We start from the raw sequence: 15,694 nt of genomic DNA on the forward strand, positions 1-15,694 counted from the left end.
CAGTGCCCCCCAGAGCCCCCTCTGGTACCCGACAGTGCCCCCCCGAGCCTCCCAGCACCTGCCAGTGCCCCCCCTGAACTCCCCCACTACTCACCAGTGCCTCCCTGAACCCCCCAGTACTCCCCAGAGCCCCCCCAGTGCCCCCGGTACCCCCCAGTACCCGCCAGCCTCTTCATCCAGGAGGCCTCGTCGATGCCCAGGTTGTTGACGATGATGCGCAGGATGTTGCCCAGCAGCGTGTTGAGGTGCTCGGAGGTGACCTCGGTGCACCAGGGCCCCTGGGGCCGCGTCTCGGGGCCCCGCTCCCACCAGCGGGGCAGGTAGTTGCAGAGCATCGGCAGCGTCACCTCGATGACGTGCGGCATCTCGGTGTAGCGGGCGCCTGACTCCGCCAGCCCACTGATCTCCTTCATCAGCCGGGCCAGCTCCGGGATGTCAGGGCACATCTCCTCCACGCAGCTGGGCAGCCCCAGGACTGTTGGGGGGGGCAGCTGTGAGCACAGCGGCCAGCCCCAGGGATGGGCACGTTGAGATGGGAAACCCCACGGGACGCCCCCCGGAATCCCCCAGCCCCAGCAGGGGGGGCAACCAGGAAGTGGGGAGTCCTTTGGGGACCCAGGGGGCTGTGGGGCCCTTGCCAAGGACACGCCGCACACCACAGGCCGTGGGGCAGTGCCCCTGTGTCTGGGGGGGGACGGTGCATGGACAGGCCGGGGTCGGCGGTGCCCCTGTGTCTGGGGGGGATGGTGCATGGACAGGCTGCGGGGGGCAGTGCCCCTGTGTCTGGGGGGTGCGGTGCATGGACAGGCTGGGGGGGCGGGGGGGGGCACTCACTGGCGCGCTCCCGCGGTGACTTGGTGGTGTAGACGGAGAAGGGGTTGTGCATGTTCAGGTGAGGCTCCAGAAAGGCCACGGGCATTGCGGCTGCCAGCCGGGCCAGGCACTCGCCCAGGGCGGGGCGCTGCCTGGGGGGTTGACATGCTTCAGCCGGAGGCTGCCCCCAGCCTGCAGCTCCCTTGCCCCCTGTGCCCTCCCCCCAACCTCCCCGGCTCCCTCGCCCCCTGCGCCCTCGCCCCAACCCCCCCAGCTCCCTCGCCCCCTGCGCCCTCCCTGCAACCCCCCGGCTCCTTCATCCCCTGCGCCCTCCCCCCAACCCCCTGGCTCCATCGCCCTCTGTACCCTCCCCCCAACCCCCCCTCCAGCTCCCTCATCCCCTGTGCCCTCCCCCCAACCTGCAGCTCCATCATCCCCTGTGCCCTCCCCCCAACCCCCTGGCTCCATCGCCCCCTTTGCCCTCCCCCCAACGCCCCCGGCTCCGTCACCAGGCTGTGCCCCTCACTCCAGCCCAACCCCCTGGAGCCCGCTGCTTGTGCCCCCGTCCCGCGCCCAGCTCACCGCTCAACATAGGGGTTCCTGGTGGTGCCCAGGGAGTAGATGCTGCAGAGCGTCCGGTAGCAGGAGACCTGCACGTCGTCCACTGGGAGGGGAGCGGGTGGGCAGGTCAGGGCGGGTGTCGCTTTCCCACGGTCCCCGGCTCTCATCTCAGAGCCGCCCCCCGGCCCGCACTGGGGCAGTGAGTCGCCATGGGGACCCACCCTGCAGCTGGGGGTGGGGGGCAGGGCTCTCAGTGCTACCACTAGGGGCCAGCCCCAGCCCCTCCCCCTCCCTCTGCGGCGCCCCACCCTGGCCGCCCTCAGCTCCTGCACTTCCCTCCCTCCCTCCCCCCGGCGCCAGCCTGGACCCCTGTTCCCCTGCCCCCCGGCCGGCCCTTACGGATGACGTCGTCCCCGAACTGGTGCTGGGCGATGTGCTCGAAGAGGGAGGTGAGCACAGGAAGCAGGGCCACCGTGGCGTAGTTGATGTTCTGGGCCACGCCCTTCACCTGGGTGCGGGACTGCGAGACCTTGCCCAGCTTGAGGTTCTCCACCATCTTCTCAATGTCCTCCGAGGCGCTCTCGAAGAACGAGCGCAGCCCGGCCTTGACGATCTCCGGCCCCGACTTCATCACCGTCCTGCCGCGGCGTCGCTGCGTCAGCTCCGCTCCCATCCAGCCCCGTGTCCCGCCCCAAAGGGACCGTCTCCCGACGCTGCGCAGGGGGACCTTTGTAACCAGCCACACGCTCCGCCCCAGAGGGCTGCGTCCCCATTCTGGGGGAGGCGGCTGTGTCCCACCCCAGAGGTGGCTGCATCTCCACACCAGGCGAGGAATTCCTGTGGAACCAGCCCCACCCCAGGTGGAGGTCCCTACTTCTGGGCACTCTGTGGCTGGGGAAATCTCCCCCATTTCCTTAGCTTGCTCCCTCTTGGGCTCAGGGAAGGGCCCCCACCAGCTGGGCCAGGTAAGGACCCAGCCCCAGCAGCTCACCTGGCGTCCAAGGAGCGAGCCAATATGTGCAGGCAATTCACCACAGCCGCGGCGTCGGTGCCTGGAGGACAGACCTGCTCAGGAGCCCGCTGGGGACAGGGAGGCAGGAGTCGGGGTGTCCGTGGCAGGGGGACCAAGAGACACCTGCTCCGCCAGAGGGCTGGGCCCAGCGCACACTGGGACAAGGGGGGGCCACGGCATAAGAGGCAGGGAAAGGCAAGAGGGCCAGGCCAGCAGCTGGGACAGGAGGAGCAGTGCCACGGGGACGAGGAGGAAGAGAGAGGAGCTGGGGGTGGGGGAAAGATGTCCCTCAAGAAGCCCAGGGCAGTCGGGACTAGGTGACAGATGTCCTGCTACGGGCTTGGCTCAGGGCTCGGCAACAGGCACAGCCAGATCTGCCCCACCCCCCAGGAGAGCCCAGCCCCCGGGGCCAACGGGCGCTTACCAAACAGAGAGACCCGGTGCCTGACCAGGGCTGCGAGCTTGCAGAAAAGGCTGAAGGGAGAGATGGGGAGAGAGAGACACTGCAGAGGACACGTGTGCATGGGGTAGAGATGGGAGGCAGAGAAGCGGGGGGTCAATGGGGTGCTCATCCCCCCCCAACAGCACAGGGGTACGGTGGGGGGATCCAGGGGCTGCAGGAAGGATGGGACGCTGGTGGAGATGGGGGAGGGGAGCCCTGGCCTGTGGGTCAGGAGTGAGGAAGCAGCACCAGCAGCGCCCCACGCCTGCAGCTGGCAGTGCCCACGCGAAGGTGGGCTGAGGGGGGGGTTAACCCTCCGGCTGTCACAGGGCGGAGGGGGCACCTGGGGCCAGGCTGCAAACAGACGCTGCCCGGGTGTTCCCCCGCCCAAGGGATCGCCCACGTCACTTCCCACTCACCTGGTGATCATCTCCTTCTCCTTGTTGGAGGCGTGGCCCCCGCTGCCCAGCACCTTGGCCGGCGTGGACAGGAAGTAGAGGCAGTGGTTGTGGAAGTACTGGTTGATCAGGGGCAGCAGGATCTGAAGGGGAGGGGAGCGCAGTGCTTGATGGGGGCTGTAGGATGGGGGAGGGGAGCGCAGTGGCAGATGAGGGCCATAGGATGGGGGAGGGGAGCGCAGTGGCAGACGGGGGCCAGAGGGATGGGGGAGGGGAGCGCAGTGGCAGACGGGGGCCAGAGGGATGGGGGAAGGGAGCGCAGCGGCTGACGGGGGCTGTAGGGTGGGGGAGCCTGTGCTATTCACTGGTGCCGGTAACACTGGCACCCCCAGGCCCGACACGGGGCAGCCTGCACAACGTAACACAGGCAGTGACTTCCCAGCCTCCCCCACTTAACGCCACCCTGGCTCCGACGTCCTTTCCCCAGGAGCGGAATCCTTGGCAAGGCTCAGGCCCCTCCTCCCTTTGGCTGCAGGGACTCAGACTAGTCTGGAGGCAGACGGACAAATTCACCTTGGCAAAGAACTTGATCTCCTGCTCGTGGGGCGACTTCTCCACCCGCCCGCTGCTCACCACGGCCTCTGCAGGGAGATGAGAGCCCGTGAGCGCCCACCCGCCCGCGGGAGCTGGCAGAGATACAGCCTTTAGCACATTCACGCAGCACTGCCCAATTCGCGCAGACGCCTCCGAGCCCCTCGCGAGCAGCTGGGACCCAGGAGAACACAGATGTCCCGGCGTGTGGCTCCCCTGCTCTAACCCTCACACCCCACTCCTGTCCCAGGTCTGGGCACCAAACCCGGATGTCTTTGCTCCCAGCCCCTCCTTCAACACCCAGACATACAACCCCAGCGCCCCTCTGGCCGGAGAGACAGAGGGTGGCTGAGCTGCTCAAGGTGCCAAGGGATCCTGGACTGGGGCCGGGGCGTGCGGGTGCCTACCCAGGTGGGCGATGAACTCCTGCGAAATGTCCATCCACTTGAGCAGCTGCTGCAGGAAGCCGTAGGCAAATCGCTTCTCGATGGAGGACGAGTCGAGCTCCATGTCCTTCAGCCCCCTGCGGGACAGCAGGCTCAGGGCCACCGGTCTCTCCAGCCACCGCCCCAGGGGAGCAGATCAGGGAGGAACCGGGACTCTCACCCCGGAGGGGGGGACACCTGGGAAAATGGACCCACCCCACAGGGTGGAGCAGATGGGGAGGTTCACCGCCAGCCCCAGGAGGGAACAGATGGGGGAGGGTCCGGCTCCCCCAGGCAATGGACTGAGGGGGACAAGCCGAGCCTTTGGGGGAAGAGGTGGCAGGCTGGTCCCGCCCCCAGAGGCAACAGGCTCTATGGGAGGGAGGGGATGGATCCTGATGGGCGGTGCCCTGGGGCCCCCGGATCCCACCTGGTCACCGCGTAGCCATTCATCTGCAGGAACTTGAGCAGCTCCTGGGCCTTCTCCCGGTCCCGGGCCTTCTCCTTGGCTGTCAGCGTGTCGTAGGGCACCAGCAGCGGGTGCGAGCCGCCCCCTGAGGAGAGAGACGTCAGCCAGGCCCAGCCCGGGTGGAGGGAGCTGGACACAGCTCCTGGGGGTAGGGGGCAGACAGGGAAGGGGACACGCTCCCGGGGGACAGGCGGCTGGAGGGGTAGGTGGGGAGGCAGACAGGCAAAGGGACACTCTCCTGGGGGTAGGGGGCAGACAGGGAAGGGGACACGCTCCCGGGGGACAGGTGGCTGGAGGAGTAGGTGGGGAGGCAGGCAGGCGAATGGACACTCTCCTGGGGGTAGGGGGCAGACAGGGAAGGGGACACGCTCCCGGGGGACAGGTGGCTGGAGGGGTAGGTGGGGAGGCAGGCAGGCGAATGGACACTCTCCTAGGGGTAGGGGGCAGACAGGGAAGGGGACACGCTCCCGGGGGACAGGCAGCTGGAGGGCAGGTGCAGGGCGGGGCGACAGGCAGCTGGACGTGCTCCCAGGTGGGACAGGCGGGAGGCGGGACGTGCTCCAGGCAGGGACAGGAGGGGAGCGCACACGTTCCCAGGGAGTGGGACAGTGTAATGGAGTGGGGGGGGGTGCATGTGTGAGTCAGGCTGGATGTCTGAGGCAAGCAGCAGCTCCCACTGGCTAAGGATGACCCTGGGGCTACAACTGGCAGGTAACACCTCTGCCTGAACAAAGAGCAGGGAGGAGCTGAGCTGGGTTTTGAATGGGGGGCGGCAGTGAGAGGCTAGGAAAAGGGAGAGCTGGAAGGCAGCCAGCCTGAGGAGGGGGAAGCTACACCCCAGAGGGGCACCCCTCGGGGTCTCCTCCCCAGGACGGGTCGGAAGGGCTGTCTCTGGCTGGTGTACTGTCGCTTCTGTGAGAAACTGGGCTTCTGTTGCCTAATAAACCTTGTGTTGTACCTGCTGAGTGAGAGTCACTCCTGCCAGCGGACGGGGTGCAGTGCAGGGGGACCCCTGAACCCCATCACAGACAGCCAGACAGAGACTCACCTTTAGCCTCCAGTTCCTGTTTCTTCTTCCGCCCCCATGTGTTGTGATAGTTCTCAGCCAGCTGCTCCGCCATGGCCTGCGGGGAGGGGTGGGGGCATGAGCTATTCATCCCCTCATGGGGCACTGGGGGGCAATCCCAGCTGTGCCAACCCAGGACCCCCCTGCCCCCAGCCTGACCCCCACACCAGCTGGCCCAGGGGTGAAGGATCTGGACCGAGGAACTCGTCTCACCTGCAGCTCCCTGGAGAGCGTCACCCCGGACAGGTCGATGGGCTGGGGGTTGTAGCCGTGGCTGGGGTCGTACGTGGCCTGTGAGGGGGGGGGAGTGCGAGTTCAAAGGGGCTGTGGCCTCCTCATCTCCTGCCCCCATTGTACCACAACTGCCTCACATCCCCCAAACCCAGTCACACCTCCACACTGGGCCTGTGTGTCATGGGCCCTCTACTGCTCCCACCTGCTGGCAGGGATCCCCCGAGTCGCAGCCTGGCCTTCCCACCTCTCCATCTGGGAATGCTGGTGCTGTGTAGCCTCCTAGCAGCCCTGGGGCTAGGGCTGCAGGTCTCTCCCGGGGTGCAGAGTTGGCCCTCAGAAGGTCATCCTGGCCCTAGAGGCCGCCCCACTCCCCAGGGGTGGCGAGAGACTGTTCTCAGTGGTGACAGGAGACAGAACAAGCAGCAATGGTCTGAAGTTGCAGAGGGGGAGTGGGAGGTTGGATATTAGGAAAAACTATTTCCCCCAGCGGGTGGGGAAGCCCTGAGATGTGTTGCCTGGAAAGGTGGTGGAATCTCTGTCCCTGGAGGTGTTTAAGTCCCGGCCACCAAGGCCCTGGCTGGGATGGTTTAGTTGGAGTTGATCCTGCTCTGGGCAGGGGCCAGACTCGATGACCCCCCGAGGCCCCTCCCAACCCCGGGGCTCTGTGATTCTGTCATTTAACGCAATGTACCCCTAAAAACCCATTCAAGTGCTGCTCATTCGCTCAGAGTTCTGCCCCACCAGCACAGCCGCGGGGACCCAGGCCCCCGGCTGCCTGCTCTGACTACTGGCCCCGACTCCCCACCCAGAGCCCCGGAGTCCTGAGCCCCCCACGAACGACGCTGCTCTCACTTGGGCCGACTGGGAGATCTTCCGCGTCTTCTTCTTTTCGCTCTTCTCCTCCTCGGCCTCACGGGGCTTCTCCACCGTCCACTCCCAGGCGATCATGGCCTTGAGCGACTCCTTGATGGGCCAGCGGTAGATCTCCTTGTCCTGCGGACAGCCCAGGCATGGCCTCAGGGGGACCCAGGGGCTAGGGCCACACTGGACACTGGCTCGGGGCAGGGCTGTGGAGGGATGGGGGAGCAGGGGGGAGCCCCTCCCTGGGGTGGGGGCTGAGATCCCCTTGGACACAGCTAGGGAGCTGGGAAGGGATGGGTGAACCAGAACTCCAGGGATCTGCTCAGGGCACCCCGCCCCCTCCCTAGATCTCTGCCTGCAGCCCTGTGGGAGTTCGGCTTGTGGGGTAGAGGGTCTGGTCTTGGGGAGGCAGTGGGCAGGGCCCCCTCCCAGGATCTCTGCCTGCAGCCCTGCGGGAGTTCGGCTTAGTGGGTCTGGTCTTGGGGAGGAAGTAGGCAGGGCTGGGCAGGGGAGGGCCAGGTACCTTTTCGGAGAAGGTCTTGTAGGGGCGCAGCATGGGATGTGTCTTGGCCTCCTCGTCGATCACCTCCCCAAAGGTCCAGTTGTTCTGGATCTGCCAGAGGAAGGATCCCAAGTCACAGCCCCAGGAGAGCTCACAGAGGTCGGGGGTCACATCCAGCGGGGGCTGGGCTGGGAAATAGCAAGGGACTTCGCACAAAGTGGGGAGGTCACACAGGGGTATCACAAAACCAGGAAGCCCTAAAGGTTCACAGCAAGCAGCACACTGGGGGCCAGTGGGGGCAGGGCTCCCATGCAGTGTAGGCTGGCAGAGGAAGCAGTGCATTGTGATCTGGTGGGGGAGGGGCAGCAGTGCCTTGTGCATCAGTGGGGTCAGCAGTGCATTGTGAGCTGGTAGGGGACGCAGGGCATTGTTGGGTGCTGCTGGAACGGGCAGCAGTGCATTGTGGGCCAGTGGGAGAAGCAGTGCATTGTTAGCCGGGAGCGGAAGAAGCAGCAGTGCATTGTGGGCCAGTGGAAGAAGCAGTGCATTGTTAGCCGGGAGCGGAAGAAGCAGCAGTGCATTGTGGGCCAGTAGAAGAAGCAGTGCATTGTTAGCCGGGAGCGGAAGAAGCAGCAGTGCATTGTGGGCCAGTGGAAGAAGCAGTGCATTGTTAGCCGGGAGCGGAAGAAGCAGCAGTGCATTGTGGGCCAGTGGAAGAAGCAGTGCATTGTTAGCCGGGAGCGGAAGAAGCAGCAGTGCATTGTGGGCCAGTGGGAGAAGCAGTGCATTGTTAGCCGGGAGGGGAAGAAGCAGCAGTGCATTGTGGGCCGGGAGGGAAGGGGCAGTGGTGCATTCTGGGCGGCAGGCCCCGTACCTTGTCGAAGGCCCACCTCTCGTGCGTGTACTCTGCGTACTTGTTGATGAAGGTGTCCAGCTTCTCAGGGATGATGACACTGGGGGTGGGGGAGGAGTGCTCAGGGTGGGGTACACCTGGCTTTGGGGGTCCCCATCAGTCTCTGGGGGGCACAGACTGAACCACAGGGATGCTGCCCCGAGGCCTATTCACCAAGGGGAGCGCCTGCTCTGACGAGCGTGGGAACAGGAACAGTCAGGAGCTACAGGACAGCAGTGAGGGGCATCGGCAGAGCTGAGGGCCGTGGGGGGGCATCCCTGCTCTCACCCAGCCTGTGGGGCAGGAGGCTCTGCCAACCCAGGACCACCCCCGCTTCCCACGACCACAGCTGGGAGGCTCCTCACTTGAGGGTCTCAACAGGTTTCGGGTCAAAGTTGCCCTCGGCGTCCACAGAGGCCTTCTTCTCTGTCTTGGAGGAGTAGCTGGCGTCCACGTAGTCGGGCGGGAGGGCGCCAGCAATGGCGCAGAGGCAGGGCATGGCCAGCTTGTACAGCTCCGCGTCGAACTTCTGCAGGGGCTGGGGGGTTAGCAGGCCCAGCCCTGCCCCCAGCCCCCTGTCCTGCCCCCAGGCCCCTGGTCCTGTTCCCAATCACCCCTCCCCCGTCCTGCCCCCAGCCCCCTGGTCCTGTCCCAAAATCACCCCTCCCCCATCCTGACCCCAGCCCCCCAGTCCTGCCCCCAATCACCCCTCCCCCCACTAACACAACCCCTCCCGTGCCGGCCCAGCCCCCACCTTGTGGGCCAGGGAGTCGAAGATGCCCCAGAAGAGCTTGCGGGTGAGGTGCAGCTCCTCCTCGGAGCTGACGCCGTAGCTGGCCCAGCCGGTGGGCAGGCAGTAGTACTTCCAGCACCGCTCGTAGTGGTTGGTCAGGAGCTGGCAGGGGAGCGGGTACAGGTACCGGGCTGCACGTGGGTCACAGCTCTGCCCCGGGCTGGACATCCCGCCCCGAGCTGGGGACAGCCCATCACCTCCCTCCCCTGGCATCCCGGGCACCGGGGTGTCCCCTGCTGCCTGCAGGCACCAACCTGGGGCACCCACCGAGCTGGGAGACCACCAAACAGCCTCTGCTGGTGTGTGCCCCATGGTCGATGGGACATTGTAGCCCAGCCCCGCGGCACAGCCGGCTCTGGGAAGGGACGTGCCCGGGCCCCGCGGCACAGCCGGCTCTGGGAAGGGACGTGCCCGGGCCCCATGGCACAGCCGGCTCTGGAAGGGACATGCCCGGGCCCCGTGGCACAGCCGGCTCTGGGAAGGGACGTGCCCGGGCCCCGCGGCACAGCCGGCTCTGGAAGGGACGTGCCCGGGCCCCGCGGCACAGCCGGCTCTGGGAAGGGACGTGCCCGGGCCCCGCGGCACAGCCGGCTCTGGGAAGGGACATACCTGGGCCCCGTGGCACAGCTGGCTCTAGGAGGGGCGTGCCCGGGCCCTGTGGCACAGCCAGACTCATGCTGGCACTTTCTAGGGCCCTGCGACCTGGCTGCTGGTGTGTTCTGGGGCCCCGTGTTCAGGGCTCCTTCTCACTTTCCCCCGCCCGCATGCAGAATGGGCCTTGTTCTGTGTGCTGCAGCATGGCGGATGCGCACCCCCAGTAGGAACACGCTGCTGGCCGTGCACACACTCTGCCCATCAGCTGAGGGGCACCTGAATCTCCCCTGGGCAGCTGCCCACGTGCTCAGCCTCCAGGGAGCTGTGCCCGCACCTTGGCCAGTCCCATGCCACCGTGCTCTGGGTCCAGTGCATTGCAGACACATCGCGGCCTCCTCCTGCACTGCGTTAGCGCCAGCATCTCCGTGTGGGGCTCCTCCCCATGGCACATGGCGGGTGGCCCCACCCCGGCCCCAGATAGCAGCTGTCACGCTGTGCCTGGTTCTACTGCCCTGACAGCGGCCGCCCACGTGGCACCCCCCTACCCGAGCAGCAAGCCGGGACCCAGACCAGCGCAGCCGCAGCCGCAGCCGCAGCCGCAGCGCCCCCGGACCTCACCTTCAGGGACATCTTGGCAAACTCGTTGAGGATGGGCACGTCGAAGACCAGCCGGCGCAGCAGGTGCTGCAGCATGGAGGGCCGGATGTACCTGTGGCAGAGAGTGGCTCTCACAGCCGGCCGGGCTGCCTGAGACATGGGGGGGACCTGCGGAACCCCCTGCTGCAGGGCGTGCCCCGGCACACGGCTTCGCGGGACAAGGAGAGCGTCTGCTTAGCACGCGTCAGGCTTTGGGGCAGGGGAGCAGTGGCTGGGTCGGGATGGCCGGTCCTGCCAGGACAGCCTGACAGCCACGGATGCCCAGGCAGGACAGGCAGCTTGGCCAGGCTTCCACTGCGGGAGGGGGTCCACACCCAACTAGGGAGCTCGGGATATGGTGGCCCCTGGGCCACAGACCTGGCTGGCTGTGGCTCAGAGCCAGTGGTCTCTACGGAGGAAAGGCCTCACATCCCACCGCTCCAGCTGGGTCTGGCAGGATCAGGTCGGGATGTCCTGGCAGGGCCAGGACTGGGCCCCAACTGGGCTCAGAACAGGGGCTCAGGCTGGGAGCTGGAAGGGGTCAGACACAATGGCCTGGGGCTCGGGGGCCCATGTGCCCAGGGGGGCCCAGCCCCACATTCCAAGAGGGAGCCATGAGGGCCAGGCCATGTGTCCCGCGGGGGGCCCAGCCCCACATCCCCAGGGGGCTGAGGAGGGCGGGAGGGGCCGGCCCACATCCCAGGGGGACCCGCGGAGCTTGAGGCCACGCCCCAGGGGCCCGCCTGGCGCACCGGCACAGCGCCATGAGACACTCCTCGATGACGTCGCGCTGGGCCTTGGTGAGGGAGCGCCCGCGGGACAGCCGGTAGACGGTGTGCAGCATGGAGTCGACCATGATGGCGCGGTGCTCGGTGCCGGCGAAGAGGGGGGCGCACTTGGTGACGAGGGGCAGCACGGCACAGCACAGGTACCGGTTCAGGGCCAGCGCCATCTCTGTGGTGCTGAAGGCAGCCTGGGGGGAAGGGACAGGTCAGTGCAGGGGGGCAGGATCCAGGCTGGCCAGCTGCCCCACAGCCCCACCCCTGAGAGTGAGAGCCCAGATACCTGCTCCACTGCCCAGCCCTGTAAGAGAGAGCCCAGCCAGCCGCCCCATGGCCCCCCCAGGGGAGCCCAGCCAGCCGCCCCACAGCCTCCCCAGGGGAGCCCAGCCAGCCGCCCCAAGGCCCAGACCCCGGGGTAGCCCAGGCAGCCACACCCACGGCCCAGCCCCCCCGGGGGGAGCCCAGGCAGCCACACCCATGGCCCAGCCCCCCCGGGGGGAGCTCAGCCAGCCACCCCAAGGCCCAGCCCCCCGGGGGGAACCCAGCCAGCCGTCCCTAAGGCCCAGCCCCCCTGGGGGGATCTGGCCCTGCTCCCCAGCCCTGCCCCACTCACGGTGTCAAGCGAGGCAGCGGCCCGCATGTCGGGCAGGAAGCCGACCTCCAGCACGTGCAGCAGGAAGTCCTGGCTCTCGATGCCGTAGACGCGGTCCAGGAACAGCACCATGGGCGACTTGTGGTCCGGCACGAAGCTGGCCGACATCCGGGGCTCGACCACGCTTCCATCTGGGGGCCACACAGGGTCACACCTGCTCGGCCAGCCCCGGCGCGGGGGAGGGACAGGGTCCCAGCGGCTGTCCCACCCCCCGGCCCCGAGAACGGGAAAAGGGGGCTCAGCCTCCCCGGCCTCCCAGGCCCTGAGCCAGCCAGTCCTGCCCCTGCCCCACTGCCCCCTGCCCTGTGATATCAAGCCAGGGCCCCCGCAGGCCAGAAGGGAGCTGGGGCCCCATGTTCCGTTCCCCATCCCCGTAGGACAGCTGGTCCCCCAGCCCTATGCTGCATGGGAGCCGGCCCCCACAAGGGAAAAGCCCCACGGCTCCATGAACCGGGCAGCCTTCTGCCTGGGCTGGATGGCAGCCAGCCCCCCAGAGGGGAAAGGTCTCACCCCCACTCCCCAGGGAAAGGCCAGGCCGTACCCTTGCCAAAGGCGGGTATCTGCAGCGGGAGGCTGATGACTCCGACGAGATCGTCCAGGGGCACCAGGGAGCGCAGGATGGCCCGGATCCGCAGCGCCTCGCCCTTGCCAGCCTGGATCAGCTGCGGGCCGAGAGCGTGGGCATCACCCAGCTGGCAGCAGCTGCCGGAGCCTGGGGACCCCCTGCCCCGGCCCTTGCTGGCAAGGTGCTTACATGCATCTCGGGGGCGCAGCGCCCCAGCAGGTCGATCAGCGCCGCGTAGAAGGACATGATGGCATTGCCCAGGTGCACCCGGTTCTCCTCGTGCGTCTCCTCGCCCCCGAACCTGCGGGGGGCAGAGAGCGTGAGTGAGGGGGTGGGGACCCCGCCACACATCAGCCCCACCAGGGAGGGAGAACACGGCGCTGGACGTGCACATGGGGGCGCTAATGGCTAATGGCTTCCATCCACACGTAGAATAAATTTTATTCCGTACGCCAAAGCAGGCACAGACGTGCACCCACCAGACACACCCGCGGCCGGCCGGGGGCGTGCTGCTAACCAGCCGGGCAGCCCCGGAATCTCCCCTGGGCGGCCGCCCGAGTGCTCAGCTTCCAGGGAACGCGGGAAAGGGCTGGGGGCCAGGCCCAGGGGTTTGGCAGTGCTGAGGGTGTTGGCACAGACACAGCGGTGGTGACGCAGGAGGGTGTCACACGAGTGGGTTGTTATATTGGGTCTGGAAGCCATCTGAATGCCCCGTGGGGAGGGCGAGGTGCCTTGTGAGGTGCGATGGTCCCTGAGGCGTGGGTGAAGTAAAGATTTTAGCTCTGCAGCTGGAGTAGAAGACGCTGGAGTGCGAAGCCCCACAGTGTGTGTGAACTCAGCCCCAGCCGGGGCACTGGGCTGAACAATAGGGTGGAAACCAGGTGATCTGACCCCGGACACACAGCCCAGATGCTTGGGACCTGTCAATGGAAAGGAGCTCACTGGCCTGGTGACCTGGGCTGATGTGAGACCATCTCCTGGGATTCATCCAAGGGCACTTTGCCACAGAGCCCACCTGAGGCAGGTAGGGGACCCTCAAGGGACTAGGGGAAGAAGATGGGGCCTTGTCCTTGGTCCCTGAACACAAGAGCAAAGGAGAGAACAATGGTGTGGACTCGGCAGCGTCCCTCTTGAATCTTTGGGTCTCCCAGCATCCATGTCCCAGCATGTGGAGGCAGCGGCAGATCCGCACTGCTCCAGTACCTGCATCTGAGTAACCTGAAATGAACTTTCAGGGACGTTCAAGAATCAGCAAGTTGACAGGGTTGGCGGCATCAATAACTGAAACGCGCGTGTAAAGTACGGCTGTGACAGGTCTTGTCCCCAGCCCTGTTCTTTTTCGTTACTCGGTCCGTAGCTCTGCAGATCTAAAGGACTGGGGAGCGTGTTGCTTTGGGTGTATATGGACCGGGCTCTGGGGCTGGACCCTTTGGGTGCAGTGTTGGGTTAAACTGGGTTAATACGCGCTCACCTCGACTTGGGGGTTGTTGGGCTGGGCTGGTGGAGTGGCTGGGAAGTTTGTGGGTTTGCCTGTGTGGCTCCGGGCTGGCCAGTGGGGCTGGCAGAGGTGCCTTGGTGGCTGGTTGGATTTGCTTTAGCGAGAAGGAAATCCCAGCCTGGGGCTGTGAGTATCCTGGTTTCTAAGCAGTTACCCTGGATTGATTTCTCTAGCGGTGCCCAGAAAGCCCGTCCTACCCCAGTGGGGCACAAGGGGGAGCAGAGGGGGTACGATTTCGGGGCTGCCAGGAGAGGGGAACGTGCAGGGGTATCACTGTGACCATGAAAGGCACCGGTGTGTCTCACACTCCTGCCCAGGCGGCTGCATGGGGTAGCACACAGGGACCCAAGGCTCTGGCTCTGCAGCACAGCAGCGTTTGTCCCAGTGCATGCAGCTAGCTGGGAAGAGGGCGCCCAGGGAGGGCGCACCCAGCCTGGGCACGTGCAGAGCGTGAGCTACACACCCTGGCATGTGTGTGCATGCATTGCCGCAAGGGTCCGTGCAACACACACATGCACACACAGAGCTACACACCCGTGTGTCCATGTACCCAGGCGCAGCGCATGAACCACGCAAACACCCTCCCCGCCCGGTGTGCGCCGAAGGCTATGCACGCCCGTGGCACAGCATGCAACACCGCCCTCGTGCCCACGTGCACACACTAGATGCTGCCCATGCGACTCCGTGCCCACACGCACAGCTCCCGTCGCCGATCCTTCTTAACCGTGGGGCCGTCCCGGGCCGGGTCCTCTGAGATCTTGATGGCCTCCTCGATGGCAGCCAGCAGCCCGCTGCCGCCCTCCCCGCGCAGGGCAGGCCCGAAGCACTCGGGCCGGCGGATCAGCAGCCGCACTACCACGTTGGCATTCTCCTCCACGCTCTCACCTGTGGGGGAGGCACCATGTGAGACCCAAGGGGATGGTGCACGGGGCTCTGAGCTTCCCCGGTGGGGGCAGAAAAGGGGAGCCCTGGCACAAGGGGCAGCTACTGGGGGTGAGGGGGGCCCTGGCTGGGAGCTCCTATTGCCAAGGGAAGAGGCCGGAAATAAAGGTGGGAGCCCTGGCTGCGAGTTTCTGCTGCCAAGGGAGGCGCAGGGAGCAGGTACCCAAGGGGTGGGAAGGGTGGCATCTCCTGGACCACTTCAATCCTAGCCAGGCTCCCCCAGCTGGGGGGTCTTTGCACCACGACCTGTCCTGCTCTGAGCCTGGGGGTCTTTGCACCACGACCTGTCCTGCTCTGAGCCTGGGGGTCTTTGCACAACAGTCTGTCCTGCTCTGAACCCGGGGGGCATGAGATGTTATTGGACTGTAACAGAAACATACAGAGCTTTGTTGCAACAACTCTTCTAGGTCCGAACCAAACCCTGTGCAGAGTGGGCCAAGGGAGGCGTCTATGAAAAGCTTCTGCTGCTGGTTCTGTTTATGCCAGTTGTATGTACGTACCGGTTTTGTACTCAGAGTTCTGAGCTTTGGCTCTGTACTTGCATTTCGCGTCTGCTTCCGGGGCGAGGGCTAGCCGACCTCGAAACAACTGACTGAACTGCGTGCTGACCACACAATGCCACAGTTGGCAATACGGGCCTGTTTCGAACTTCCGGCTATCCATCTCGCAACCAAGGGCAGTCAGAACAAAATACTGTGCTCGAAACAGCCTTGCTGCTTTGAGTGCGGTGTTTGCCTGTGGGGTTTCTATCATGACCTTTGAGACCTCGACAGAGGGCTTGGCCAGCCTACCGCAAAGTTTTTTCAGCATAACGGCTGCTATTTCAAAGGTACTTCGTGAGCATCTGCACAACACGACCATTATCCCGAAATTATTTCAGAACAGCAGGTGCGTTACTTCGAATTTGGCAAACCTCATTGTATGAGGGGCTGCACCTCTTTTGACAAAGGCCTTTCAGACTAGGAG

General features: G+C 65.7%; 1 protein-coding gene across 1 annotated transcript in view; it reads right to left on the bottom strand.

The window, feature by feature from the left end:
* RYR1 (ryanodine receptor 1) overlaps positions 1–15,694 on the bottom strand; it is a 123,555-nt gene that overhangs the window by 48,531 nt on the left and 59,330 nt on the right. Inside the window, 24 exon segments of the mRNA XM_075015975.1 lie at positions 165–236; positions 239–475; positions 835–965; positions 1,396–1,477; positions 1,774–2,012; positions 2,366–2,426; positions 2,811–2,860; positions 3,248–3,369; positions 3,800–3,867; positions 4,225–4,340; positions 4,673–4,796; positions 5,760–5,835; positions 5,991–6,068; positions 6,864–7,004; positions 7,396–7,485; positions 8,249–8,327; positions 8,632–8,795; positions 9,021–9,161; positions 10,272–10,362; positions 11,042–11,262; positions 11,685–11,854; positions 12,265–12,385; positions 12,478–12,589; positions 14,485–14,671. Coding sequence (XP_074872076.1) covers positions 165–236; positions 239–475; positions 835–965; positions 1,396–1,477; positions 1,774–2,012; positions 2,366–2,426; positions 2,811–2,860; positions 3,248–3,369; positions 3,800–3,867; positions 4,225–4,340; positions 4,673–4,796; positions 5,760–5,835; positions 5,991–6,068; positions 6,864–7,004; positions 7,396–7,485; positions 8,249–8,327; positions 8,632–8,795; positions 9,021–9,161; positions 10,272–10,362; positions 11,042–11,262; positions 11,685–11,854; positions 12,265–12,385; positions 12,478–12,589; positions 14,485–14,671 — 2,973 coding nt within the window.

The sequence above is a fragment of the Carettochelys insculpta genome, chromosome 22, assembly GCF_033958435.1.
Source record: "Carettochelys insculpta isolate YL-2023 chromosome 22, ASM3395843v1, whole genome shotgun sequence".
NCBI lineage: Eukaryota > Metazoa > Chordata > Testudines > Carettochelyidae > Carettochelys > Carettochelys insculpta.